General features: G+C 41.6%; 4 protein-coding genes across 4 annotated transcripts in view; 1 reads left to right on the top strand and 3 right to left on the bottom strand.

Annotated features, from left to right (window-relative positions):
* LOC107082717 (chromosome unknown open reading frame, human C5orf45) overlaps positions 1 to 6,315 on the top strand; it is a 7,848-nt gene extending 1,533 nt beyond the window's left edge. The window contains exons 2-7 of the mRNA XM_015371520.1: positions 1,934 to 1,993; positions 2,953 to 3,059; positions 4,244 to 4,325; positions 4,398 to 4,498; positions 4,818 to 4,881; positions 6,060 to 6,315. Coding sequence (XP_015227006.1) covers positions 1,934 to 1,993; positions 2,953 to 3,059; positions 4,244 to 4,325; positions 4,398 to 4,498; positions 4,818 to 4,881; positions 6,060 to 6,290 — 645 coding nt within the window. The 3' untranslated portion in view covers positions 6,291 to 6,315. The remainder of the gene's footprint in view (positions 1 to 1,933; positions 1,994 to 2,952; positions 3,060 to 4,243; positions 4,326 to 4,397; positions 4,499 to 4,817; positions 4,882 to 6,059) is intronic.
* Positions 6,316 to 6,389: 74 nt separating this feature from the next.
* Positions 6,390 to 11,259, bottom strand: sqstm1 (sequestosome 1). The gene is made up of 8 exons (XM_015371519.1): positions 10,848 to 11,259; positions 9,354 to 9,449; positions 8,973 to 9,274; positions 8,621 to 8,786; positions 8,463 to 8,537; positions 7,731 to 7,894; positions 6,782 to 6,956; positions 6,390 to 6,698 (listed from the first exon to the last, which is right to left on the bottom strand). The coding sequence occupies exons 1-8, from the start codon at positions 11,014 to 11,016 to the stop codon at positions 6,538 to 6,540; spliced, it is 1,308 nt and encodes a 435-aa protein (XP_015227005.1). The 5' UTR covers positions 11,017 to 11,259; the 3' UTR covers positions 6,390 to 6,537.
* Positions 11,260 to 13,429: 2,170 nt separating this feature from the next.
* On the bottom strand, positions 13,430 to 19,618 carry rnf4 (ring finger protein 4). Its single transcript, XM_015371521.1, has 8 exons — positions 19,450 to 19,618; positions 17,663 to 17,774; positions 17,299 to 17,449; positions 17,086 to 17,168; positions 16,987 to 16,999; positions 16,776 to 16,890; positions 14,156 to 14,207; positions 13,430 to 13,794 (listed from the first exon to the last, which is right to left on the bottom strand). Exons 2-8 carry the CDS (start codon positions 17,672 to 17,674, stop codon positions 13,645 to 13,647), a joined length of 576 nt encoding a protein of 191 aa, XP_015227007.1. The 5' UTR covers positions 17,675 to 17,774; positions 19,450 to 19,618; the 3' UTR covers positions 13,430 to 13,644.
* A 2,159-nt stretch (positions 19,619 to 21,777) lies between these two features.
* Positions 21,778 to 24,754, bottom strand: LOC107082697 (selenoprotein T2-like). The gene is made up of 5 exons (XM_015371485.1): positions 24,531 to 24,754; positions 23,919 to 24,029; positions 23,651 to 23,777; positions 23,489 to 23,576; positions 21,778 to 22,421 (listed from the first exon to the last, which is right to left on the bottom strand). Exons 1-5 carry the CDS (start codon positions 24,719 to 24,721, stop codon positions 22,300 to 22,302), a joined length of 639 nt encoding a protein of 212 aa, XP_015226971.1. The 5' UTR covers positions 24,722 to 24,754; the 3' UTR covers positions 21,778 to 22,299.
* Positions 24,755 to 24,793: the final 39 nt, after the last annotated feature.

The following is a 24,793-nucleotide window of genomic DNA, read 5'->3' on the forward strand; positions in this document are numbered from 1 at the left end:
TTTTTTTCCTCGAGTTCACACTGAATTCTGAGAGCTAACAAACATATTAGCAAAAAGCCGTAGCCATGTCAGTTTTATAGACTAACCTAGCTCTCTTTTAATCACCTTCTGCTCCTCCATTAATGAAATAGCATCACCAGGGACCCCTCGGACCCGTAAAAAGTCGCCTAATTACGTCATTTTCCACCAATGTGTTACTGGCCCTCCCAAACATCTCACATGTTTGTCAGTAAGGCTGACTGCTCACACATCTCTTCCTTCATGGTGCCCATCTACATTAAGATCCAAAATTCTGAGATGAAAGTCTGAATTCTGACGTTTTTCCCATATTAAACTAAAATAATATTTCACGATCAGTTAACTATTTTATTATTTTTTTTTTTTTTACAGTTTCCCTAATCCTCTTCTGTAGAAAGCCTTATCAGTGCAGATACCTATAGTTGTCAAAGTTCAGCACAGGGGCCATTTGGTCTCTTTAATAACTTTTTCTTTGGTCTCCATTTATATAAAGTGTCTAAACTTGTCTCTGGCCTTAGCTTCCGGGTGCTGCAGGTGTAGATATGCACCTGAATTGCTTCTTGTCTTTTTTTGAAGTTCAGGACCAAAGGGTTTTGTTCTTCTCCAGTGGAGGTTCTAGACCAAATTTCCACAGGGCCTCAGAACAAAAAACAAAATGGTCTGATATAGTAAGTGGAACAGAGCCTGTTGGAGCCAATTATTTTTTGTTGATAATTAAAGTTTATTGTTTTTGTGCATAATCTAGCTAAGTTTATTTCACTTTATTGTTTGATATCTGTTATGAGATTATGTTTTTTGGTTATTTAGTTATGTTTCTTTGTTTTTGGTTTGTTATGATTAATTTGGGTGAATTATATTTATAAATAGGTAGTCAATGGTAGGACCAGCATGCATCGGGGTGGGCGTATGTTTTTTTTTTTTTTTTTTTACCAATGTTAGTGTTTTTCTGTATGCTTGCCTGAGGAGAAAATAAACTGATCAAACTAAAGGAGTTTACCCGGAACATTTTTTCTTTTGCCCGTGTAACATTAGTCCTTGGTGCATCTGTGGCCTTTATGGATTTCCACTTTTATTGTGTCATCAAAGCTGGGTCACTACAGAGCCATTTACAAAACTAGAGACTCCAGATATAGGGGGAGGGGACTACCAACCTGTTGGCCATGGTTTTCCTATTTCTGGTAATTTGATGATCAGCTGATCCTTGCATGTAAAATCAATTGTAACCATTGATCTCAATGGTTTAAACTTTTCATTTGGTCTGCACTATGTTATGCAGTTAAAAAAAAATTTAAGTGTGTGGAATTCTTTTATTTTTTTGTTTTTGTGTTTTCAATAAAATTAGACTGAAACATTCAGGGAGAGTTCTGATGTTATGACTCATGAAATAAAAAGAAGGAAACGCTGCAGCTGCTTTCAGGTAGTCGGTTTTTTCAAAAGCAGTAACATAAATGCAACTACAAAAAAAAATAAGTCTGAGACAATCTCCAGTTTGTTTTAGTTTACCAAGATAACTACCATGAAAACCTGCTAACTCAGCAGAACCCCTGCTGTATATATCCTAGCGCAGGCATCCCCAAACTCGGTCCTCGAGGGCCACGGTCCTGCAGATTTTAGAGGTTTCCTTGCTCAAGCACACCTGATTTTAATTGAAAGCTGATTAACAGGCTTTCGGTCTACTGCAATAATTATAATCAGCTGTGCTAAAGCAGGGGAACCTCTTAAACCTGCAGGACAGCGGTCCTTGAGGACCGACTTTGGGGATGCCTGTCCTAGCGCACCTCTAGTCAAGAACCTGGCCACCCTGACCTCAGTTCCAATGATCAGGACTTCAGATGTTCTGACCAGAATTTTGTTCCAAAACTGAGTTGCATCCAGCCCCAAATTAAATGTTTTACTTGCTTTTTTTTTCTCCCAGGTGAAGAAGGTAAAGAAATGGAGCTGTAAGCTGTGTGGAGAAAAGCAGTCGCTGTTGAAGGTCAGAACCAGATCATCGACATACAGTATGCAGCAGACTAAATCAATTTATCCTCTTTTTTTTTTCTTTCCCTTTAGACTAGGACTGAGCTGTCATTTGAACCAAATTAACTCAATTCTATTACTATCTGAGGTTTTATTGTATTTTAAATAAAGTGTTTCGGCTAATTTGGCCTGATTATAAATTATAATTTGATATATTTTGCTTCTCCATCAATGAATTAATTCAAACTCAGATACCGCTCCATCATTTTATTGGTAATGTTATAACCATTGTAATGTCTCCCCCTTAATACTATTTTTACATTATTAGCTTTACTTACGGTAATCCTATCAGTTTAGTTAGTAGTTATAGTTAAACCCTTAATAGCTTAGTTTAGAGTTACTGTATTCAATTTAAGTTTGAATTTAATTATATCTGTTAATAATTAATATATTTTAAAGAGAAGTTTTGAATTTATTGCACATGTGTGCAGTGTTGGCTGTTGTCATAATATTTGTGCTTAATTCTCTTTTTCATCTGTTGTCTAAATGCCACCTTACTGGGCTCCTGTTCAAACCTGAAGATAAGCCTCTTTAGAAAAGCGTCCCTTTGGTACATTGTTCTCTGTCCTGATCTCAGGACTGTTTCCAGGTGTTGAGATTTGATAGTTCTGTTCAGTCCTAGTGGACATTATGGACAAACTGACTTCTGAAACAAATGCTCAGGATTGTTCTCTCAATGTTCTGCTCTCTTATTAAACAGAAACTGCAGCTAACAGGTTCTAGTGTTTAAACCCAAACGATTACAGAGAAAAAATACTTAGAACATCTGAAAAACATTTAGTCACAGTTTCTGAACCACTGAGGTCCAATTGTAGGAGTGCGGAAACACTGAGAACGTTTAGAATTGTTCTTCAGGTTCTTCTCATTAAATGTATCCAGAACTCCAATTACAGCTTTCAGAGCTTTGATCTGCAGGAATATGGCCGGGGATCCGGAGCAGACTGCCGTCGTCATGTCCAAAAGCTGAACGCCATGAGAGGAGCCATGATGGAAGAACAGGAGGCTGCCAGATGGTCACTATGGTAACAAGCTATTGTTTACCTAAACAAGTAGAACAGGTTATCCTCCATTCTGTCAGCACTGTGTCCAACCCTATCTGTAGCCAAGATGACATCACTCGGTCTTTTCTAGCATTTTCCAAAGGTTGAACAGCTCATCATCCTTTTCTAGACGCTCCAGAGTTCTGGTGCTGATTCTCATCAGCTTAGCCCCGTCTTTCCTACACGATTTTGATTTGGGGATCTACAAGGTTCCCAGGAAAACAGGCCCATTGCATCACACAACCTCCACTGTACTGAACAGTGGACATGAGGGGTTTTTTGTGACACCTTCTTAAGTGTCACATTGTCCTAAATTGAGGGTTTGTTGCTGATAAGCTAAGTCCTAGCCTGAACAATAAAACATTTCTTAAAGGTCTGGTCTTGATTCTCATATTCATTGTGAAGAATATTCATCTGTTGCTTCAAACTGTCTGTGGTCCTGTCAATTTAATCTTTCTATCAAACCTTTTCTGAAGAAACCAACTTGGACTCTCCATAGCCGAGCACTCAGCTGTAGTGTTCCCCTGTAAAAAAAAAAAATCATGAGGTCTTCAAACTAAAATACCTCTAAATAAAAATAAAAAAATATGCCCACATTAAACTGAGCTTAGAGAAGACCCGTCTTCTGGTCATAGCTGATATCTTGGTCCCTCTGATCAGGCAGCAGGTCAGACTTTCGGAGTCGGCCATCAAGCCAAAGTAAAGGAATTTGGGTGCAGTCTTCACTTAAAGTCTCTTAAAGGTCTTTCAAAATAATTTGTCTTAAAGCATTTTTAGCATTTGTGAAATATTTCCAAACTAAAGATTTGCTGTTTAAATGGATGGATTTACATTCTTTTCTTTCATTTTAGCAAGATTATCATTGATATTTATAAAATAGATCTTCTGCAGGACTCCGACCTGGAAGCATCAGCATGACCTTGGTTACTCTGGTTAGCTGTTTGTTACTGGTTACCTATTTATTACTAGTTAGGGTTACCTCCTCCTCGCTGGTTACCCCTTTATCAGATAACTAGGCCTGAACCTTTTGTGATTACTGGTGTTAGTTTTGTTTTTTACCTGACAACACAGAACATGATTTTCCAGAAGGACAGTTTCACTGCCTGGGTTTTATTTACAGAACCATTTAACCCGGAGTTTGTTCACCTGATTTTCGATTGTTACAGTGGGCAGGAGGAGGAGGAGGAGGAGGAAGAGGAGGAGGAAGAGGAGGGGGATGATGAGGGGGAGGAGCGTACAGATGATCAGGTGAGACTGTTTGTTTGTTTTGGTTGTTTTAGAAGGAAAACTAATCTCTTAGCTCTCTGTGTCTGACTGCAGGTGAGACCCACTCAGGTGAGTCGATGGAACAAGTACCTAGACACACCTGAGGAGGAAGAAAGCTTGGTGGAGGGAGATGATCTCCATGGGAACAACAGCAGGTGACTGAGTTTAACCATCTTCAGGCTCTGCCTACCTGTTTAATGTAAACCCAGTAATCTCTTAAGGTTTATGGTCTCTTCAGAGTGTCTAAGTAGAGGCTTCCCCCAGAACATGACCCATTGAGATTCTATGGACTTTCTTCAGAGGATGATCCCTGCCGACCCTTCTATTTATTTTAGATTTATAAGGTCGTCCATTCTAGCTGTGTTCTTTTGGTGCCACTGGACCCGTAACAGCAGCTTGGACTCTTTTTGTGACCTGGCATTGTTTTGGATCGGAGTGCAGAACAAACAATCATAATGTTCTGCTTTCTAACAGGAAGAGACCGAGACTGGAGGAGCCTGCAGATGCAAGACAAGATGATGGATGTTTACCTGCCAAGGTAGATCTATCACTCAGCAGCACTCTGTGCCACGTGCCCTGAACATCTTTGTGTTCCCCTTAGAATCCAAACATTGTTTAAAATCAAAACAGTTTGACTGAAGACTTGTCTTTCATCTTTAAAGCTAAGTTATTTCTGAGCTAGTGAGGGAGAAGTTCAGTTTGAATTCACATGCTGATTAGACTTTCCCAACATTCAGGGGTCGGTACAACCGTTGTTGGCATTAAAGTTATAAGTTGGTCAGAAAGATATTAAGAAAAACGACAGTTGTTGGATAAGTTTGGAGCCTGTCTAGCTCCTCCGGCCTCAGAAAGTTTCATCTTTACGCTTAGACATCCCTGTGATTATACCTTCCTGAGCTCCAGTGCATGGAGCTTTGTGTCCTAACAGCAGTAACGACACCCGATAGTCCAGAAAAGATTAATCAACACTTAAGTCTAAACGTGCTGGATGTTTCTAAACTAGCCCTATCGCAATAGCTAATTAAACAATCTAATGAAATGAACGCAACGATGTATGATGCCTTGAAATGAGCTTAATAGTTTACGTTCCCATGTCTTTTTCCTCAAGAACCTAGATTACAAAAGATTTTCTTCTGGTGCATCAGTCTTCACTGACCTCTCCCCTTATGGTTCCCCTAGCGTAACAAGTGTAGCATAAGAAGTGGCGGGAGAAATACTCGGTGAGATCTGGAGCTGGTTTCAAAGCCAAACCAGCAGCTGCAGTGTGGGAGCACTTTGGATTCAAACATTACTGGAAAAATGTGTCTGCCATAATAAGCGCTAAATGTAAGAAGCAAGCAATATGCTTCCTAGTGGGCTGCAAGGCTTAAAAATCTAATCTGATTTTATTTCTTTGTTCCCACAAAATTAGTTATATCAATTTTTTCCCCTCGCTTAGATTTCTTAATGAAAATGACGTTTACTGCCATCAGTACCTTAAATTAAGGCGAAAACAAGCTGTGAAAAATACTTGTAACACGTTTCAGGACAAACGTAAATATAAAACGCTAAATGTTTACAGCTTTTGGTAGCACACAGCTGGGCTTGTTTATCAGTTATGAGGAGAAAGTGATTTACTGATGTCACTCTAGTGGAAAAGGTTTGTGCAACTTTTTTTTGTAGTTCTTTTCCATATACCTGATTTAAACAGTAAAATCCTTTTCTTCTATCCAGCAGACTCTTCCAGCAGTGACATCGGCTGCCAGCTGCGATCAAGATGGTTCTGGCTCCAGGCTGGGTCGCTTCCTCAATGCTAGCAGGGGGGCGGAGTGCTCTGTTAGTGGGCGGAGTCAAACAGGAGCTGCTGCTACTAAGTCCTGCAGTGATCACTTCGTTACCAAATTTCCTGTGTCCTCCATGTTTGAAAGCGGCGAAGAGGTCGACTTCGACGACTTTCTGAATTTTTAGGTGTTTTTTAAATTTTTGTATCAAAAAGGTTTATTCGTATCTGAGATGTTTTATTTATATCAATGTCTGTTTATTTGGACACATACACGATTATCTTTGCAAGTCTTTATTGATCATTTGATCAGAAATTGGAGATGAGGAAAGATTAGAAACAGGAACAAATAAAGATGTTAAAGAGACCTCAGAGTAAAGCCATTGATTAAATGTTATTCGATCTCAGGTTAAAAGAAAACTGGCTGAGATGATGTCACTGGCGAGGGCGGGGCTGCTTGGCGTACTGAATGGCGTCCAGGGCAGCTCCAATGTCGCAGTTTTTGGCTTGGAGGAGGTGGGTCAGCCACCCTCCTTCATCGCTGAACCCCATCGACAGCATCGCGGACAGAGACTCCACCAGACGTGGGTCAGCTTCTGGAGAGGCAGAGGGAGGGAGGAGCTTAATGACAGCAGAGGTCTTCATAACAGCTTCTCAGAGGACAGATCTGTGCACTCACCTTGAGGCAGGTGTGGGTAAAGAGCCGCCTCCCGCAGGCCTGTGGGCCCCTGCAGAGAGGGCCCTGGCGATGGGGTCCCCTGCCCTTCTGGCTGCAGCGACTGCAGCTCACCTGTAGACGGATCCACCTCTTTGGAGCTCAGATGAGTCCACTCTTCATCAGAGTCTCTGCTCACCTGCAAAATAAGCCGTTTAATAACTGGGATGTGACATAATTAGATAAACAATGATCCAGTTGCATCGATGCAAAATAAAAACAATCCATTTTGTCATCCACAAGGCACAAGTCTATAGTGAAGTGATATATTTTTATAGGATTAGAAGATGATTTCCTTTGCATTTCAATCCCTGAAGGAGTGTAGAAAATGACATATACTTGCTAATTCTTATGGGTTTATTTAATTCCATGACAATTTCTATTCAGATTTAAAATTGAATTTGCGCTATACTTAAATTGAACATGAGCTACGTTTGCATACACAATATTTCATAATCCTATTTAAATATATTTGGAATTCAAATAATTGGAATAAAACAGCCATTTGGGGAGGAAGGAAAAGTGTTGTAAACGTGCCAGTAGGCGTATTCTTACATAGCATCTAGTGCCTAAAACAGCTACGTCACATTAGCTTAGGTTGCACATATCCAACTCTGCTAACTGTAAGCAGAATAGCTCGATCCTGACATGCATTTGCATTATCAATCGGCATAAACCACCCCTCACAGTCGGCTTATGATTCTGATCTCATCGTCAAATAGTTTTGATAACTTATGTCCATATAAATGTAGCTAGTGAGATTACTTTAAACTGCAGCATGAGGTAAACGTTGCTGCATATTTGAGGAAGTTAGTTCTGGAAAATCCTAAAGGGTTCTTTAGTTTAATGTTAACACAGTTATCGAAATCCTGCAGATGATCTACATTACTGATAACTGGTTTTTCTAACTGACCTTTGACCCTTGGCCGGTGCTGGTTTCCATGTTGGTTCCGCCCTCGCTGCTGGCTCCGCCCTCTCCATCCATCTCTACATCACCCTCTCCAGCTCCATTCTGAGTGGGTGGAGTCACCTTGGTCCTCTGGCCTTCATGCTCCACGTCAATGTCCACATCGATACCTGCACAGAGATGACATCACTTCCTGTTCAGGTCTTACCTCATGAGGGGGACACATGCCATGTAAGAAACCTTGAGAATGCTGTCATCATAAAATGACCTTGTAAGCTAATGCTCAATCCAAACCATAAAGAGCAGTAGAAATAGTGGCTGGGCAGAAACTAGGCCGATATACAGAGTGAAGATTAAACAGTGGCTATAAAAGGTTCAGGATATTTCACTGGGTCAGAACCATCATTAAAATATGAACTAAAGGTTCTGTGTTAAAAGCTAGAAAGCAAATGTTCAAACCATAACTGTGGAAAAACTAGAGAAGGAATCAAAGGTATGTTGCGGGTTTGTTCACACTGTGAATAATGGCTGAGCTGTGGAGGTCCTAACAGAACGCTGTTTCTAACTATTACTGCATTGCATTACTGCCTGATGGAATACAGAGCACTTGTTCTGATGGAGGAAGTGAAATTGACCGGGTCAGAACCAGTTTTTTTACCATCATGAAGCTAAACTCAAGCTGCAGCTTCAGGTTATTAAAATGCAGCTGAAACAAGTTACTGCTCTGATGTCACTCACCTAGTGGACTCAGCATGGCAGCCACGCCCTCCCCGATGTTCTTCAGGAAATCCACACTGGCCTGAGATGCCGCTGCTGCACAGAGGTCAGAGTTCGGTCACCTTCATGATAGACTTTTCAGTAGGGGCAAAAAGCAGATTTCTATTCACATCACTCACCAGAGGGGGCACCGTTTTCCTCTGCAGGTCTGGAAGGCCCAGCTTGCTCCTGCTCCTGGTTCTGATTCTGGTTCTGAGCCTGGTCCTTGGTCTGGCTCTGGGCCAGGTGCTGGTTCCACATGCAGTGTTTCATCCTCTTCATCCACCTCCCCCGAGGAAACCAGTGCTGTGGGAGGATCCATTTTTAATAAAGCATCACGTCATGTTTGAACAAAAAAACACATCGACTATGGACAGAGCTTATCAGCTAGCCAATCAGGAGGAGAGATCTTACTGGACTTTGATCCAGAGCTCCCCTGATCCATACCAGACAAGCACATTGTTTTGAGCAACTGCCCCATCCCAAGCTCACCTGCATAGGGTGCCAGATGGGCAGCAGGGCGTGCTCTGTGTGCTTCCCCTGAGCCTGACAGGTGGAGCACAGGTCATAATCGGGACACACAGAGCACTTGAAGCGAGTTCCTACTATGGAGGATTCGCAGCCATCACAGGTCACGTTTGGGTGAAGGACGGGGGGCAGCCCCATGTGAGGGGGTCCATGAGGAGGAGGAGGAGGAGGAGGGCCAAGAGGAGGAGGGCCAAGAGGAGGAGGGGTCCCGAAGGCAAAGGGTGGGAAGGCATGAAGAGGAAAGTCCCGACGGTGCTCCTTCCTCTCTGTAAGAGTTCAACAGAACTTAAGATGGAAGCAGTGAACACAGTTTACGTCTCCCACAAACACGCATTATCTGCTTACCTTTGATGTAGAGGCGGAACGTGGCATCCTTGACGAAGGTCAGGCCCATCATAAGCTCATCATCGGATGAGAACGCCACCAGGTCGCCGTCTTCATCTAAAACACCATCATCATAATCATCAAGGATTCATAACCATATCAGGACTTTAACAACAGTTTAAAAGGACTGGAACAAATCTAACCAATCACAGGGCCTAAATACCATATGGCCACACCCACCGGTAAAATTCTGAGGTTTAAGAACTAGTTTAACATGTACAAATCGAAGGTGAAAAACATTAAAAAAACACTTAGCAAAGTTTTGAAAGGAATCAGAAGGTTAAAGGAGCCGATTACCATGGTTACAAGGTGTTGACACCACAGAATTAAATAGGTAAATCAGCTGAGGGGCGTGGCTACCACCACTGAGGGAAAACCACTGATCTCTATTTAATCAATGGATTGATGATAGCCAGAAAAAAAGTGAAGCCATTGCGCGCCATATTGGTACTCCCAATGCTACTGTGTAGCATTTGGCTGCAAAAACAAGCAGTTTGCCGGCTGTGGGAAGACGCTTCACAGGTAATTTCAAAGTCAGTGGATGTACTAACCAACAAAATCCATACATACGCTGATGTTTCCCATAGTATAGTATGTAGCGTAAGATTAGTCAGGCTATCTTGGACCGACTCGACAAGATATTGACTGAGTAGCCATCAACATTGTGTCTAACATTAAAAAATAGAAAGCAGAAAAAAATAGAAAAAAATAATTCACTGTGAAATGATAATGTAGTAATTCTTAAGTGGCTGAGGCTGTCGTTTAAAAAAAAAAAAAATCATGTGCTGAAATACATTGCATGTTATATTGACGAAAAACTAAAAATTACAGGCTAATGCACAGACACAGCATAAAAGGATATGCCATCATGAATGCAAAATTTGCAAATATAAAAACTATACTATAGGATGAACAGAAATACTTGAAATTCTATGTAATATGTAATTGCCATAACAACATGTTATAACATGTGCATAATCAATTTAGCACTTTTGGCACATCTGTATTATTATGCTCCATTAACACATTAATTTAACTGACTATGCAATGTGCCTATTTTTTTATTATTACCATAAATTACAGTAATCTACTGATGCTATAGAACAGCAAGAGTTTATCAAAGTGATGAAGTTATCTTTATAAGTCTTAAGACCTCCTTAAAATGACATCATAGTTGTTCGACGCTGTAGCGCACGTGTTGTTTACATTGCGACCGGTCTAACAAGGGAGTACCAATATGGCGGCTGGTGGCTTCACTCCACCCCGTGCTACAAAGGGCCTATCAGCAATCCAGTGAATAAATAAAGATGAATAGGAAAAACAAACATGGTCACATGATCTGAGGTTGGATAAGTTCTACTGGGCCCAGTTTCACCCTGAAACAACCATCTGTAAGCTCACCTGCTGACGTGGCTAAACTTAATGCGTTACGTTTAAACATCAGAAAACACTCACCTTTATAGAACAGATTGAAGGTGGAGGAGCTGAGGTTGGAGAACACTGCAGACACCTTCTTGCTCAGGTACTCGAAGCTGCAGGAAACCTCGTGATCCACCGCGAACCTGCGGATCTCCTTCACCTGCTCGTCCTTCCCCAGCAGGTAGGCCTTCACTGTCACCGACATGTCCACGACTGAACCGAGTGGACTCAAACCGAGTGCGAGTTGAGTTTGTCCGAACACAACAAAGTGCGAAAGTTTGTGACGCAGCTTGAAATCTTCAGCCTTTTTATGTTTACTTCCGTCTCAGACGTCACCGCGGCCCAAAGTACGAGGGCTCCTATTGGCCAGCGAGGAGCCCCGCCCTGACTGATGGCAGCCTGCAGGATGACTCAGTGCGGGACTTTCCATGGAGCCGCGTGACCAGGTGACTTTTCCAAGTGAACCTGGATAAAAAAACCTCAGTCATGGTGACCAAGCAACGTTGGGTGACGTCATCTGTCATGCGCAGACTCACCGGGCAAACAGGTAATCTTTCTGCAGGGACAAACCCATCTGATCACCTGATGCCTGCATGACATGGAATACCTGAGCACCAGCTGTAAAGGGACATAAAAAAACATGCAAAATATCTCTAATACTCTCACCTTTCTGAACCCTGGAGCATGTGATTAAAACCAGAGGCGTAGCCAGAAACTTTTATAAGGGTGGCAAGGCACTAACCACTGTACACTGAGGGGGGGCTGAAAGTGGATAGGCACCAAAACCTCATGGTGAATCTACAATGTTCCATCAGGAAAATTAACCAGCAAAACATCCATATTTTCTAAATAAAGACAAACCATCCTTTCCTAAAGCCTTTCCAAACAAACAGACACATATATTTAAACATCCATGCTTTCTATATAAAAGGTATAAAATCTATTCGTGCTTGAATTCTGTACTTATCTTTAATGTTAGTATATTGATGTGCTTAATTAGCAGTGTTTTTATTGTCAAGTAATTGTTAATATGTGAAACATTAAAATGATTTGAATAGCCATGGCAACCCCTGGCCCCCTATCTAGCTCCGCCCCTGATTAAAACCAACCCACAAATGAAGCTTACCTGCATAACAGAACTGTTATTGTTTGGTTGTCAGCTATAACAAATACAAATTCTGGTACATGTAAAAAACTATAATGCAATCAAGCCTTTTCTGATTCTGACAGACTTCATTTTAATGAGTTTATTTCAGGGTGTGCAAGTGAAAAACTTTAGCTTATTTATTTACCAGAACATTTTAAACCTAGCAGCAGAACTCCAAAGCCAACGTGTTTGCGTTTCTTTTTAGAATCGTTTAAGTGCCTTAACCTAATCTGAAAACTAGAAACATTTCTATTCAATGTCAGGCTGAAATTAAAACAAACACTGGCAGCAGAACCGTAATATGGGTCAAGCTCAACATGGGCTCCATGGTTTCTGGAGGCTTTCAGCCAGCAACTTATTGCCTGTTCTTTTAGCAATAGAACCAGGAAGTGGGTCAGATGATGACTCAGAGTCACAGGACGGAGCAGCAAGCCTACTTGTTATGTTTCGTAACATAACCTGATCCACCTCACATCAGATAAATGTTCTCCAGATGTCCAGATTGTTCCTTTCTGACCCCAAATGGCTCCAGAAAACCTCTTTCCACAAAGAATCATTCTTCCAACTAGATTTTAGCTTGTCATAAAATAAATTCAGAATCCATCCATAAATCCATTTTCTATCACGCTTATCCCAAGTGGGGTCGCGAGGGGTCCTGGTGCCCATCTCCAGCTGTCTACGGGCTAGAGGCGTGGTACAATCCAGAATCCACTCTATGAAAATAAATGTAAATCTCTTTATAGTCCCAGAATGGGGAAATTCACTCCCTGCATTTGACCCATCCCCTTTTGGAGCAGTGGGCTGCCATTGTGTAGCACCGGGGGAGCAGTGTGGGGTTAAGGATTTGCTCAGAAACCCAAAGTGCAGGCTGTGGGGTCAAACCGGGTACTTGCAACAGAGCATAAGTGCACAGCTCTAACCACTAGACTAACACTCCCCGTCATTTGCCAACATTTACAAGGACTTGGACTTAAGGTTTCTCACAGCTTGAGACATCAAGTATAGAAAACTTTAAATGACAGCTTTCCCCCCCCCCCCAAATAATTACATTTTAATTATAAAGCTATGAAGAGACAATAACAGCTAAAACTGTCCAAGTAAAAAAATCCCACAGATAAAGATAGTGTCTGAAATAGAAAGTTGTTTCTGTGGTCAAATTTAACCAGAAGCAGAAGCTGAACTCATTCTGACCCAATTTCAACCAAATTCTGATTAAGTTAAAAGAGAGAAACCAGCAGAACACTTCAGAACCTGAAAGCAGCCACTGGTTATAAAAGCTTTCCCCTTATTACATTTCTAATTAGTCCCACCACGCCCTCTGCTGGACAGTCTATTGTACTGTTTTTCATTTGTCTACAGTTTTTCTGTTAAACAAAAAACAAATAAAACAATTATTTTTATTAAAGCTGTGTCCTCTTCGGTCTACTAACCTATGAGCAGCATCTTGACGGGAAGGGCCTGATACCATTTGACCAATCAAACAGCATCTGTTTATCATTAATATTTATTTCCCAAAAAACAACAAAAAAAATATATATAAGCAATAATTACATCCTCCAATCTCCCGTTTGGAAGTAGAAAAAAAGAAAAATACAATTAACCTTTCTGCAGCAATAATCCCTCTAATGTCAGTAATGATGTCAATAAGGACAGCCAATAGCAGACAGCCGAGGAATTCAAGTGATGTCAGATGTAAAGAGGATGGTATTGGCGAGAGGTGAGCTTCTTCCTACAGGTAGGACAGGTGTGTGATGATGTCAGGGCGTCTCTCAAACACTGGCTGCAGAACACATGACCACACTTTGTGGAAACAACCAATCGGCCACTTCCAACGATCTGTGGAGGAAACGAGCCAATCAGAAAGCAGAATGCGTTTTCAAGCATCCACACCCACTAACAGTCATAACCAGAAGATTCTCCATGTTTAGAGGAAGCTTTAACCCGATGTGAAGGACAAAGGAAGAATCTAAAAGATTCTCTTCTCTAGAAATGTGTTGAGTTTTTAAAAGATTCCTAACATTCCTTATTCCAGCAGCAGGAAAGAAGGAACCAGATTAAAGATGGGAGCTGGAACCAGGAGTTTTTCAGAAAGTCTTATCTGAGGCTAATGGAAGGCCACAGAACCCCTATAGCATAAACCCTGGTTAAACTGCATTAAACGGACTCTGATGCATGTCTTCCAAAGAAAGACTCTCACCTCAGAGTAGAGATCCAAACAGACAGGGCAGCTGATCAGACCCGGAGTCGACCTGAAACACAGGAGAACTGAAGAGTTTTACTGGGTTCTGCTGACTGACTAAACATTTAAGGAGTTAATAAAAATGAAATAAAAAAAATAAAAAATAATCACTGTAATAAATGTGTCAGCGAGGATCAGAAAAATTCATGGATGTGTCAATTTTATTTCCAAACAAGGTCTTAAAGAATAGAATAGAACTTTATTGATCTCTCAATAGAGAAATTCACTTGTGAAATCGGCTCTTATAAACAACAGAAGGGGCACAAAGGTGCCAGATATATACAGTGGATGTTAAAAAATGAGAGATTTAAGGTGATATATATATATATATATATATATATATATATATATATACAGTATCTTATGTACAGTAACGTGGTGGCAGGTAAAGTGTGGTTTCTGGTCTGTTAAATAGATAAATAGTAGGTTATTGCAGTGTTATTACACCAGGTTTAGAAAATAAGTTAAAAAAAAATAATACAGCACCTTCCACAGACAGAGCTCAAAAAGTGCTTCACAAAATTACAATACAGATAAATATACATTTACAGTCACAAAAGACATGGTCATAAAACAACCCTTAATTTACTAGAATTAAAATGCTTTCTTATACAAATAGGTTCACTCTTAAAAACATCAACAGAGTCAAATAAGCGCAAGGAGAGTGGAAGATCGTTCCAGAGCGCCGGCGCGACCACCTGAATGGAGGGATGTCCTGTGGTCCTGTAGTGAGTACGAGGGAACGAGCAGGTTCTGGTCCTGAGACCTCAGCCTCCGTGAGGGGGTATAAGGACAAGGACACAAGTCTCTAATGTAGGAGGGAGTCTGACCATGAAAGGCCCTGAAGGTCAGCAGCAGGATTTTAAACTGTGTAATATGAGCCCTTCTGTTTGTACGAGTCGGTATAGTGCAGTGGTATTATAAAGTCTGATAGCAGCGGGGATGAATGACCTGCAGTAGCGCTCCTTTTTACACACAAGGTGTATAACTCTGTTACTAAAGGAGCTCCTCTAAAGTCTGGTGCAGGGAATGAAAGGTGTTGTCCATGATGGATGTAAGCTTGGATAGCACCCTCCTCTCAGCCACTTCCTCCAGCGCAGTCTAGGATAGAAATGGCCCTGTTGAATCTCATTCTGTCCCGCTCTGCGCTGTCTCGGATCCAGCAGACAACAGCGAAGGATTTAAGCAGGGCCCTGCACACTCCAACGGACCTCAGCCTCCTCAGGAGGTGGAAGTGGCTCTGGCCCTTCTTATACAGGGCATCGGTGTTATGAGTCCAGTCCGGTTTATTATTGATGTGAAAACCCAGGTATTTGAAACTCTCCACAGTTTCCATGTCCTGCCAAATCATCGCCTTCACAGCCGATTTATTCAACATTTTAATTGGTGTGCGGGGAGACCCTGACATACAGAGTTTACAACATTCTTAATTTTGCAGCAGATTATGTTTTAGGTGGTGAAATAAATTTGTACTGCTACCTTTTGCAGCAATGCTTTTGCGGCACATCTTTCAAATTAACGTACTCGGTGTGAAATCCAAACCACTGCCATATAATGCTTAACTGAAACACCTGCTGTCTCCATATTTCGTTTGGCGGTTGCTGTAGTGTGCGTGCCACGCAGAAAATAATCCAATTTGCAGGAGGGGTTTATGATGCATTTGAAGCATGTGGAAAAAAAACAGGTCATTTTAACTATCGTACGTGTGGAAACTCAACATACATAGAGTATATTCGATATTTCGCCCACCGCTAGGTGAGCGTGGGGAGGGTGGAACCAAGGAAGGCTTGGCTGAAGTCTCCGGTGATGAGCAGGAGAGCGCCGGGGTGCTGTGTCTGCAGCCTGTTCACAGCACCGTGGATCCGCTCGCTAGCAGTGTGTACGATCACATGTCCAAACTCAAGTTGGAGCCACTGCAACAAACTCCACATCAGTGGAGCACAACTGCTCCTTCACGTGAACATGAGCCACATTACATCTCTCACTTGCAACGCCTCCTCTCTTTTTTCCACTCCGCCAAAGTCCTGTCCACACAGATGAGTTTAACGCCGTCCTGAGAAACCACTGAGTCCGGGAAAAAGAGAGAAAGTAGGAAAAGAGAAGAAAGAGCCAACGTGGCGAGCTGCTGCATGCTAGGCGCCATCTTGAAACCTTTTCAGAGATTAATGTTTGGGTCATGACAACCAAGAAGGGAAAATAAATAAATTTGTTTCAGACCAGATTTGAAACACTATTTCAGGCAAGATAAATAAAATAATAAAAAAAGCAGAGTTATTTGTAGTATCAGATTAGAGCCATTATGGACACAGTCTCCCAACCCCAGCACTGGCTGGACTGTGAACCCGACCCACAATAACAAACACTGATGAGGAACACCTCTGCTGAACCTGTAATCTGATCGCACCACGGACTAAAAGGGACCGTAGTTTTAAAATACTCATTACAACAATAAAAAATAAATGTAAAATTAAAAGTACATGTGAAGGAAATTAATGGTGGAAATAAAAATGATAAATCAAAGCCATAGCAGGGATTAGTGTGATAATTGTTTGTCTATCAGCAGGGATCAGTGTAATACCTGGATGGGTGTTCAGAAGATGTAATGGCCCCATGAAGGAGAGTTGGTGTGTCTTCGTCTTCATCGCTGCTGAGCACATAGCTCTCACCTGGAGGGACTCCCTCAGTCAGAGATCCTGATGGATGATGGTCCCAGAAAGAAAAATATAAAACTCAATTCATGCTCCAATATGAAACTAAAGACATCAGTTTTCTGCAGATCAGAGTTTTACCTTCATCCACAAGCTGGAGCGCAGCAGCAGGAGAAAGACAGGTAAGAATTATTTTACTTTTAATGTGTAACTTCATGTTTGATAGATGGTTACAGTTACCAGCACAGAGTCGCCGTTTGTCGTCAGGTCGACCACAGCACCCTCTGATCCCTCACAGGTCAGGTCCACCACCTCCTCCACACCTGAACATAGCAGAAGACAAAATAATCCAAATTCTGCAGAACCTTGAGTAACCAGAACCAGCTCATGGGCCTGGTTCTAGACCAGCTGTAGCTCCGTGGGATTATTTGGCTATGGGTGGATGACACTGACCATCCTCCGCACCGTCCATCACATCGATGGGTTCTCTGCTAGGGTTGCTGTTGTCAGCCATCCTGCGGGCAGAGGTCCGACTGTTGGTTGCTCTGCTGGTCTTGGTTCTGGAGACCTGAGAACTTCCTGCTGCCCTCCTCTTTCTCTGAGCCTGAAACACAGGACATAATGTCAGCAGTGGACAGAGCTTCATCCACCTGTGCAGCTGCCCAGAATGAAGGATAAAGGTTCAGTCCACTGGAACCCAGAGATGAGCCAATCAGGGTTCTCATTTTTGATCAACAAATTATCCAAAATCACATTCATCTGATCTCCAATCAGTGTTACTGATCCTATTTGGTTCCAGATCAAACGGAAGACTCACCGAGCTGCTCATGTCCTGGGAGCCACTGGGGATGTCGAGGCGACTGTCAGGAGATGCTCCAGGAAGGGCGGCTTGAGCTCACTGCAGTTCCTGGATCCTGGTTATCCAAACTCTGCAGATTTAGTGTGCATACATGAAAGACATTTCTGATGGGTTCTGATCTAAAATTCAGGCTGAACCAATCAGATGACTCATTATTGATGGATCATTGAAATTATCGTCAAGTAGTTTAGGTTGTTTTCACACTAGGAAACTTTCCATGGTGTGGTTGTGAGGTCTTGACCATTTGCATTCACATTGTACATTTTGCCATAGAACAAAAACTTAAAAGCCTGGTTGACAATCGTTGCTCCCACTGGACAGAAATGATTAGGCCACAGATCCAAAAATGGAGGAAAACTATCATAGAAGCCATGCTTGTCATCTGATATGCATATTTTCAAGAGCAGCCTTCTACTTCTAATTTTAGAACACTATCAAAGAGGAGACCCAGCATTGTGGTAGGAGCAATGTTAAGCAGCTAAAAGGGAATCAGGCATGATTTCAAATCTGCTCAGCGGCTCTTCATGTTCACACCAGAAGTGAAGCGCACCTCAAAGTGGGTCTCTGTCCAGCTGATGGTCTGGACCAGCATCCACAACAGCACAGAAGCTCCAAACCAATTTGGGAAATAAATGGCAAAACTAATCCTTGTAAAGATGATCTGCCTCTAAAGATGAATTTTAAGGAGGACTGTACTGAACAAAAAAAAAAAAGGAATTTAGATGAGAATCTGAACCCTAATGGATTGGAGCTGATGAACTAGGAATTGGATCTTCATAGACCATAAACCAGATTAGGATCAATAATCAATACCTGCTGAGAATCAGTCAGTTTATAGAGCTCTATGCAAAATTGTTAAGCTAACCTCCCATCTGTGTTGACCAGAGGTATTAAATCTCTTTCTCTGGAGTTTCAGACTAGAACTGGCTGGGCTCTTATTCCCGCTGCTCTGCATCCTTAATGAATATGAGGAACCTGAATCATATTAGTACAGAAGTAGAGGAAGTTGGGACCTAGAACAGACACTAGCAGCTAAACAGAAGCTAAATATCCTAACCTTGCTTAGTGGACCAGTCATCATCTTCCATCATTTGAATCCAGTCTTTCTGACTCAGCCCTCAACATCTTCAAGAAACATAACACACAATAAAATAGACTGTTTTTATGACCCAATCTTTATCCAGCCTTAGTGTTTTGGGATCCCACTCCTTCGCAGCCACAGAGTTCAGCTTTCCCATAAACCACAGCTCTACTTCAACCCCCTCGCCTCCCAACCAGCTAACTTGAAGGAACCAAACAGAAGTGCTTCTCGCCAGAACCAAGTCTGCATACATTAATATTGTAGGCCCATTTATGTTGGGACCACCCCTAAAATGCACGGTTCTTGTTGACTGGTTCTGTTTGGGTTTAATTAGTGTTCTATCCACAGATATCATTAAACATTATCCCCGCTGCCTTTTTGATCAGGCACCTGTTCATCTACCTAAGCCACAACAGTTCAAATATCAATGTATGTGTGGAACACTCGGTTCTGATCGGGTAACCAGCAGCTGGCTAAATATGGCTTCGGAACCGGACTCAGCTCTGGACCTGGACCCTCAGTGGTGGCCCTGGCAGCTGGTTTAGTCGTGTGAGAAGAGTTAGAGTCTCTCTCAGGATCATTTGTCGCCCAGCGGCTAGCCGTTAGCTTCTATGGCTCACTATTAGCAGCTACGCCAGGTGTGTTCCAGAGGGATTAACCTTACCTGGAGACAGATCCTTCTCAGAGTGGATCACTGCAGTCAGATAGGCGATATATCTGACCAGGAGAACTGAACTGAGCACTGTTACGTTGCAAAACCTCACTAACAACCAGCGACCTGCTCTTCTTCTTCTCCTTCTCCTTCTCCTTCTTCTTCTTTAGCTTTTTCTGGCAGTTCGCAAATTTTGTGTAATACCGCCATCTACTGGACGGAGATGTAATTAGGAAATTATTTTTTCTTATATATATTTAAATCAAATAACTACATTATATATATATTTATATTCTCACAAACATACTAAATCATCTCAGCTAACTTTGTATCTTTTAAATATTTTGTAAGTGCTTGAATTAAATAATGCGATTGGTGCTTCCCTAATAAATTGGCCATTACCCTGTCCAGTTATTTCCTGTATTTTGTATATTTTCTACAATAAATCAACACACGTTCTACTCCTTCTGTTTCCCCACAATAAGAACAATCACCTGATGGATGTTTCTCTATTATTTTTAAACCACTATTTAAACTAGTATGCCAAATCCTCAACCTGTTAATCCATATTTCCTCTTATTCATTATACTATTATTTCTTATGATTATCTTCTTCTGTATTTTATGTAAATGCCCCCCTCTTTCTTCTAAATTCCATTTCTCCTGCCAGATATTATTTTATCTTTAATAATTACTTTTATTTCTGCTCTACTTAGTGGGACATCATATTCAATTACTCTTGCCTTAACTGCTTTTTATTTATCTACTTTTCCATTACCTAAAATTCTTTGATGTGCTGGAACCCATCTTAATTGAATACTTATTTATTATTTTTGTTGTTGTCGCTTTATACCATATATCAAATAACTAACTTATTCTAAAATATATTGACTACTTTCAGATTTTCCCCTTATTTTAGTCAGGCAAGACAATGAATCTGAAAAGATAACTACTTTACTAGGCTTCTGCTCCAGCACCTATTCCAATGCCAAAATAATTGCCAACATCTCTCATTAATAAAATAGATAAATTATCTGTAATTCTTCTTTTTCTAAAATAAATAAATATTAGGAATATTGACTGCTACTAATGTTTTACCATTTTCCTCTTTTGATGTATCTGTATATATTTGTGTTATATTTTCATACATTATTTCTAAGTACTGCTGAATAATTTTATATAAACCTCAACAGGACTCAGACACCTGCGCTGTTTTTTTCTTCTCCTTTTAGTACAGTTGTCAGCCTCTGCAGGATAACAGCAGCAGTTAATTAGTTGTTTTTTTTTTTTGTAAGGAACTTTTAATCGTATGTGTATTTACTATCATGTAATCGGAACACAGGATCTTTTAATTATGTTTAGGACAGTCATCGGACAACTGGGTTATCAGATCTGACATGTTTTTGTTTCCCTTTTGGGTTTGCAAACTCTGAGTTTACTTGTGGATGGCATTAATATAATATTAGACTAGTATGTCAACATACAATTAGATAGGTGTCTTTGGAAATAAAAACCCTTATTCATCCATCCATCCATCTTCTTCTGCTTATCCAGGGCTGGGTCGCGGAGGCAGCAGTCTAAGCAAAGATGTTCAGACCTCATGATCCACACACACTTCCTCCAGCTGCTCTTGGAGACCCTGAGGTGACACCAGGCCAGCTCAGAGACATAGTCCCTCCAGGGTGTCGTGGGCCTTCCATGAGGCCTCCTCCCAATAGGACATGGAAGGAACACCTCCTGAGTAAGGCGACCACCTCAGCAGGCTCCTTTCGACGTGGAGGAGCAACGACTCTACTCTGAGCTCCTCACCCGATCTCGAAGGTGCATTTTGATTTCAATTTCAAGTCACAGTTAATTATTTAGAAAGTTGAACCAGACTGTGGCTTCGTTAGAGGAACCAGAACTATGGTTGATAAACCTTTAGTATAGTTCCAAACATTCCAGCAGCCATTCTTACTCTGACATGGTCTGCTAGACTTCCTCACAAACAGACCTTATTAAGTCTTGGTTGGACAGAACACCTCTGATGTCATCACCCTAAGCCCAGGCTCCCCTCAGGGCTGCACTGCTCTGAAGCTTCCACACAAATGCCTTTTTGCACCACATCTCTCCCAAGATGTTTACATTTTGATCACAGCTGCACTTTATGAATGGAAATGTTCTTTTTCACTCATTCACTGTCAGAAAGCTGAATAAAATAAACTTCGTTTTATATACACCATGTATACGCAATGACAACAAAGATTGTCTAGGTGCAAGTCCTCTTAAGATTTAAACTAAAATCTGAATTTTATCAGATCAAAGCTTCAATGTAACAAATCCAAACCAGAACATGAAACAGAACATGGAGAGAGCAGCAGGAATTTTAATAGTCATATTTTATTTCAGTTGCAGTCATTTCATCATTATTGTTGAGGTGATCTGCTACAATAAAAACTCATAACATTAAATTAAAACAAAGGTCATTGTTGGAAGAAAATAACCGATCCAATAAAACTAGATCTTACACTGGATCTCTAAAGTAAGGTCTAGAGGTACCAGAAGTGGATGGGAGCCTGGATCCGTAAGCACAAAGTAAACAACCTGACATCACAGATGATAAATGAGCCATGTAAAGGAGCATATTAGCATGGTCCACATGGCTTCGCCTCAGGAGGTGATGACCCAGTGCACCGTGGGATGTTGCATGGAGGCGGAGGCATCAGGCGCAGCCCGGCAGACCTGCTTTAAGGCAGCACCTTCATGAACGCCAACAGCTGAACGTCCCACTGAGCAGGGACACCTGAACGCAGCACAGCTGAGAAGACAGCAGAATGATGACAATCAATCCACAGCCTAGTAGAAGTTCATCCCTCTGTTAGCTTTAAGTGGAGGTGAAGGTCATGTGATCCGCTTGGTTCATCTTCAGGTGTGTTTCGAGGATCTGGAACATCTCCTGGATATTAGGCACGTAACCGGACTGCAGCTTGGACCAAACAGGAACGTCTGTGGGGAAAAAAAACAAAAAAAAAAAAACAGTGTTACACCAGGAAGTGGCTCCTAAATGAAGACCAGGGTTCCATTGGGAGTCATCAAATCAGTATGGACTTAAGCCAAAGTGGAAGTAGGAAATTTGGATGCCATGATAAGTACAATAAGAATAGTATTGTGGGAAACAATGTATGAAGAGGAAGCAGGGCGATTCCTATAGCTTAGGAGCTATATGGACATATAGACCCATCCCAACATGAAATCTCTTATGCCCTCTTTTCGACAGGCTTCATTTGGGGAAAGGAAGCCCCAATCTGTCAGTGAGCCCCAGGGCAGCTGTGGCTACAATGCAGCTTGCCACCATCAGTGTGTGAGTGTGTGTGTGAATGGGTGAATGAATGTAGTGTAAAGCGCTTTCGTCAGGTCTCCTAACTTGAATAAAGGCGCTATATAAGTACATGCCATTTACCATTTACCAATAAAGTAGAATAGGGTAGCCAAATTGTGACATGAACAGACTGATCATCACTGATCAGCCATGGATGATGTTTTTTTTCTTTTTTCAGAAAAGGAGGAGGGGAAAAGTACAACTGAGGAGCGACAACATTAACATCAAGGAACACTTTCACATGAAGCCATGGCCCAAAAATCAGATAAATACAAATTTATCTCATCTAAGCAATATAGTACAATGATCTGACATTAGTCTGGTATCAGCAGGTCACATACCCTTAAAGCTGTTCGGTTTTGTTCAAAAACTGAGGCAAAACACCCTCCTAAAACCAAATGTTTTAACTCCTAAAGGCAAACTTTGAGGAAACTAGACTGATGTCTCCCATCTCCACTTTACACTAGAAAGAACACCTGAACATGAATGACTTGGAAGGACTACGCAATTTGAAACTCGGTAAAAACAGAACATGTGTTCTTTCCATCAGAGGACAGCAGTAACATGAGTCAAACTGCCCTCATCCAGTTTATCCATCAGCAGCGATTCCTGGAACAACCTTCTACATTCTTGGACAAGTTACTAACTCATGTTTTAGTAGGAACCCATGTTGGGTGCACCTGTCAGCACTTACCGTTCAGAGTGACCTCAAAGGCTCCTGTAGACAGGAAGTGAGTCTCCATCATGTTACAGACGAAGAAGGCCATCAAACACGAGAAGATCTGACAAATGGAAAACACCACCATCACCATCTAAACCATCTGTTGTTATGGTAACGGAAGCAAGGCTCTGGTACCTTGTTGTTCTGACTCCAGGTCCAAGCAGCCGGTGTGTCAATGCCGAGGAGTGGAAAGGGATTCTGACCACTGACGACAATGAGGATGGAGATAAGCTTAAGATAGGAGATCAAGTTACCCAGAAACCTGTGAAGGAAGAGGAGGAGTTTTTGGATCAAGCTTCTGATTTTAGTTTTGGGAGGTCTAAATAAAGTACCAGGACTAGCTCTGAGTCAAAGGTTCAGGTTAGCTGGAGTTGCACCTGTTCTGAAGTGACGTCACACTGACCTGTTCAAGGGGGTGGGGGGGTAGTTCTCGCCCTGAATGCGAATGTCCGGATACACCTGGCTGATGGCCTGGGAGTATTCCTGGAAGACTTTACTGTAACCTCAGGAGATACTAGAAAATACATACAAATCAACCAGCATGTGATGTCAGCATTGAAAACGTTTCCACAAATTAAATAGAACCTTTCAACAAGTGTTATTTTTTTGAACCAAATAAAAGACATTTCACATACCAAGCTATTTAATTTTAAACAGATATAATAACTCTTTCATATTCAGCCCTTGATAACGTGATAGAACATCTTTAATTAAGAACTATTTTACCGTAGCTCAGATATAACAGCTTATAAAACAGTTTTGCCACTAAACTAATTTCTCATCGGCTTGTTTGATTGTTGTTTACGTCACTACTACTTGATAACTGTATAATTTATCCTTTATTTTCTGAACCCCAGCCTTTGATCACCATGTAATCATCTTTGTTTTGTTTTTTATTAATTTCCTCCAAAAAGAGAAAGTATATTTCAAGTAAAGCCCATCTTTTACATTAACTCATGTTTAATTAATCGGCGTGACGTCGTCCTGCTAATTGCTAGCCTGTATGCTAACTCACCAGTAACGGAACCGGAGCACAGGACCGGAGTACATGGCTGCTTTCGGGGTTTTGCCGGACTCTGAGTCCGTTTCAGCATCCAAAGATAATCCGCCTTTGCGGTCCGTCCGACCCACATAAACATCCCGCAGGGTCAGGGCCGTGAACAGCAGCAGAGCGGCGAGCAACCCGCCGGAGCCGAACTCCGCCATTATTGCGGCTGTTAACCTCAGGAGGCAGTGCACTTCCGTTAAAGACCGGTTCTTCTTCTTCGTCTTTTTTAA

The sequence above is a fragment of the Cyprinodon variegatus genome, unplaced genomic scaffold, assembly GCF_000732505.1.
Source record: "Cyprinodon variegatus isolate N-32 unplaced genomic scaffold, C_variegatus-1.0 Scaffold59, whole genome shotgun sequence".
Lineage (NCBI taxonomy): Eukaryota > Metazoa > Chordata > Actinopteri > Cyprinodontiformes > Cyprinodontidae > Cyprinodon > Cyprinodon variegatus.

Bases quoted from the DNA above. Each gene is read 5' to 3' on its own strand.
- sqstm1 (XM_015371519.1), bottom strand. From the start codon at position 11,016: ATGTCGGTGACAGTGAAGGCCTACCTGCTGGGGAAGGACGAGCAGGTG. The intron at 9,450-10,847 runs GTGAGTGTTTTC...ATGGTGTTTTAG, and splicing joins CTTCAATCTGTTCTATAAAG to ATGAAGACGGCGACCTGGTG. The intron at 8,538-8,620 runs GTGAGTGATGTG...ACCTCTGTGCAG, and splicing joins GGAAAACGGTGCCCCCTCTG to CAGCGGCATCTCAGGCCAGT.
- rnf4 (XM_015371521.1), bottom strand. The intron at 17,169-17,298 runs GTCAGTGTCATC...TGCTATGTTCAG, and splicing joins GATGGACGGTGCGGAGGATG to GTGTGGAGGAGGTGGTGGAC. The intron at 13,795-14,155 runs GTGAGAGTCTTT...TTTCCTCCACAG, and splicing joins GTTTGGATCTCTACTCTGAG to ATCGTTGGAAGTGGCCGATT.